At 39.4% G+C, this 2500-nt stretch overlaps 1 protein-coding gene across 1 annotated transcript in view; it reads right to left on the bottom strand.

Moving 5' to 3' along the window:
- The window catches only part of LOC139579579 (ankyrin-3-like), a 258392-nt gene that overhangs the window by 143813 nt on the left and 112079 nt on the right, over positions 1-2500 (bottom strand). Inside the window, exon 17 of the mRNA XM_071408336.1 lies at positions 1346-1444. Within this exon, the coding sequence (XP_071264437.1) occupies positions 1346-1444 (99 nt within the window). The remainder of the gene's footprint in view (positions 1-1345; positions 1445-2500) is intronic.

Below are 2500 nucleotides of genomic sequence, written 5' to 3'. Positions count from 1 at the left end.
GTTATATAGGGGATAGTTAACAGTAGTGTTATATAGGGGATAGTTAACAGTAGTGTTATATAGGGGATAGTTAACAGTAGTGTTATATAGGGGATAGTTAACAGTAGTGTTATATAGGGGATAGTTAACAGTAGTGTTATATAGGGGATAGTATTATGGGTTAACAGTAGTGTTATATAGGGGATAGTATTATGGGTTAACAGTAGTGTTATATAGGGGATAGTTAACAGTAGTGTTATATAGGGGATAGTATTATGGGTCCTGGTTAACAGTAGTGTTATATAGGGGATAGTTAACAGTAGTGTTATATAGGGGATAGTTAACAGTAGTGTTATATAGGGGATAGTATTATGGGTTAAAAGTAGTGTTATATAGGGGATAGTTAACAGTAGTGTTATATAGGGGATAGTTAACAGTAGTGTTATATAGGGGATAGTTAACAGTAGTGTTATATAGGGGATAGTTAACAGTAGTGTTATGTATGGGATAGTTAACAGTAGTGTTATATAGGGGATAGTTAACAGTAGTGTTATATAGGGGATAGTATTATGGGTTAAAAGTAGTGTTATATAGGGGATAGTTAACAGTAGTGTTATATAGGGGATAGTTAACAGTAGTGTTATATAGAGGATAGTTAACAGTAGTGTTATATAGGGGATAGTTAACAGTAGTGTTATATAGGGGATAGTATTATGGGTCCTGGTTAACAGTAGTGTTATATAGGGGATAGTTAACAGTAGTGTTATATAGGGGATAGATAACAGTAGTGTTATATAGGGGATAGTTAACAGTAGTGTTATATAGGGGATAGTTAACAGTAGTGTTATATAGGGGATAGTTAACAGTAGTGTTTTATAGGGGATAGTATTATGGGTTAACAGTAGTGTTATATAGGGGATAGTTAACAGTAGTGTTATATAGGGGATAGTTAACAGTAGTGTTATATAGGGGATAGTTAACAGTAGTGTTATATAGGGGATAGTTAACAGTAGTGTTATATAGGGGATAGTATTATGGGTCCTGGTTAACAGTAGTGTTATATAGGGGACATGTTGCCATTTCATCCATGGACGTAATTGAAATAGTTCTGTAATTATGTAACAGAGTGAAACAGGGAGGTTCTATCTGAACTTGGCCAAAAATAAACATATGTTTTTGTTTTCTTCCACAAAAGGTTTTTAATAGTTTTCCGTATAAAAACGTCCCTACTGAACAGGACCCAGAAGGGGAGTGCAACAAGAAGGTACTATCTAAACATGTCCGTAAAAAAAAAAAAAAATTGTTATTTTCCATGGTGAAACATTTGAAAGTCTTTCCCCCTCCAGGTTTTGTGTTGTTTTCTCACCTTGGCGGTGGCGTGGGGCGACGCCCCTTTGTCCAGCAGCAGCAGCGCCACCTGCTGGTTGTCATAGTGAGCTGCAACGTGCAGCGGAGTCAGACCGTTCTGGAGGAGATATACACTTCATTACTCATCCTTTCATCTTCCTTTCTTTTTCTCTCTCTACCTATTCTCTCTTCCCTCTCTCCTTCTCTGTGTCATCTCTCTCCTTTTTCTCTCTCTAGCTATTCTCTCTTCCCTCTCTCCTTCTCTGTGTCATCTCTCTCCTTTTTCTCTCTCTAGCTATTCTGTCTTCCCTCTCTCCTGCTCTGTGTCATCTCTCCCTCTCTTTTTCTCTCTCTACCTATTCTGTCTTCCCTCTCTCCTTCTCTGTGTCATCTCTTCCCCCCTTTTTCTCTCTCTACCTATTCTGTCTTCCCTCTCTCCTTCTCTGTGTCATCTCTCTCCTTTTTCTCTCTACCTATTCTGTCTTCTCTCTCCTTCTCTTTTTCTCTCTCTACCTATTCTGTCTTCCCTCTCTCCTTCTCTGTGTCATCTCTCTCCTTTTTCTCTCTCTACCTATTCTGTCTTCCCTCTCTCCTTCTCTTTTTCTCTCTCTATCTATTCTGTCTTCCTTCTCTGTGTCATCTATCTCCTTTTTCTCTCTCTACCTATTCTGTCTTCCCTCTCTCCTTCTCTTTTTCTCTCTCTACCTATTCTGTCTTCCCTCTCTCTCATTCTCTGTGTCATCTCTCTCCTTTTTCTCTCTCTACATATTCTGTCTTCCCTCTCTCCTTCTCTTTTTCTCTCTCTACCTATTCTGTCTTCTCTCTCTCATTCTCTGTGTCATCTCTCTCCTTTTTCTCTCTCTACCTATTCTGTCTTCCCTCTCTCCTTCTCTGTGTCATCTCTCTCCTTTTTCTCTCTCTACCTATTCTGTCTTCTCTCTCTCCTTCTCTCTCTACCTATTCTGTCTTCCCTCTCTCCTTCTCTGTGTCATCTCTCTCCTTCTCTCTCTACCTATTCTGTCTTCTCTCTCTCCTTCTCTCTCTCCTTCTCTCTCTACCTATTCTGTCTTCTCTCTCTCCTTCTCTCTCTCCTTCTCTCTCTACCTATTCTGTCTTCCCTCTCTCCTTCTCTGTGTCATCTCTTCCCCTCTTTTTCTCTCTCTACCTATTCTGT

Source organism: Salvelinus alpinus, chromosome 6 (genome assembly GCF_045679555.1).
Source record: "Salvelinus alpinus chromosome 6, SLU_Salpinus.1, whole genome shotgun sequence".
NCBI lineage: Eukaryota > Metazoa > Chordata > Actinopteri > Salmoniformes > Salmonidae > Salvelinus > Salvelinus alpinus.
This window is presented reverse-complemented; position numbering and strand designations above follow the sequence as displayed.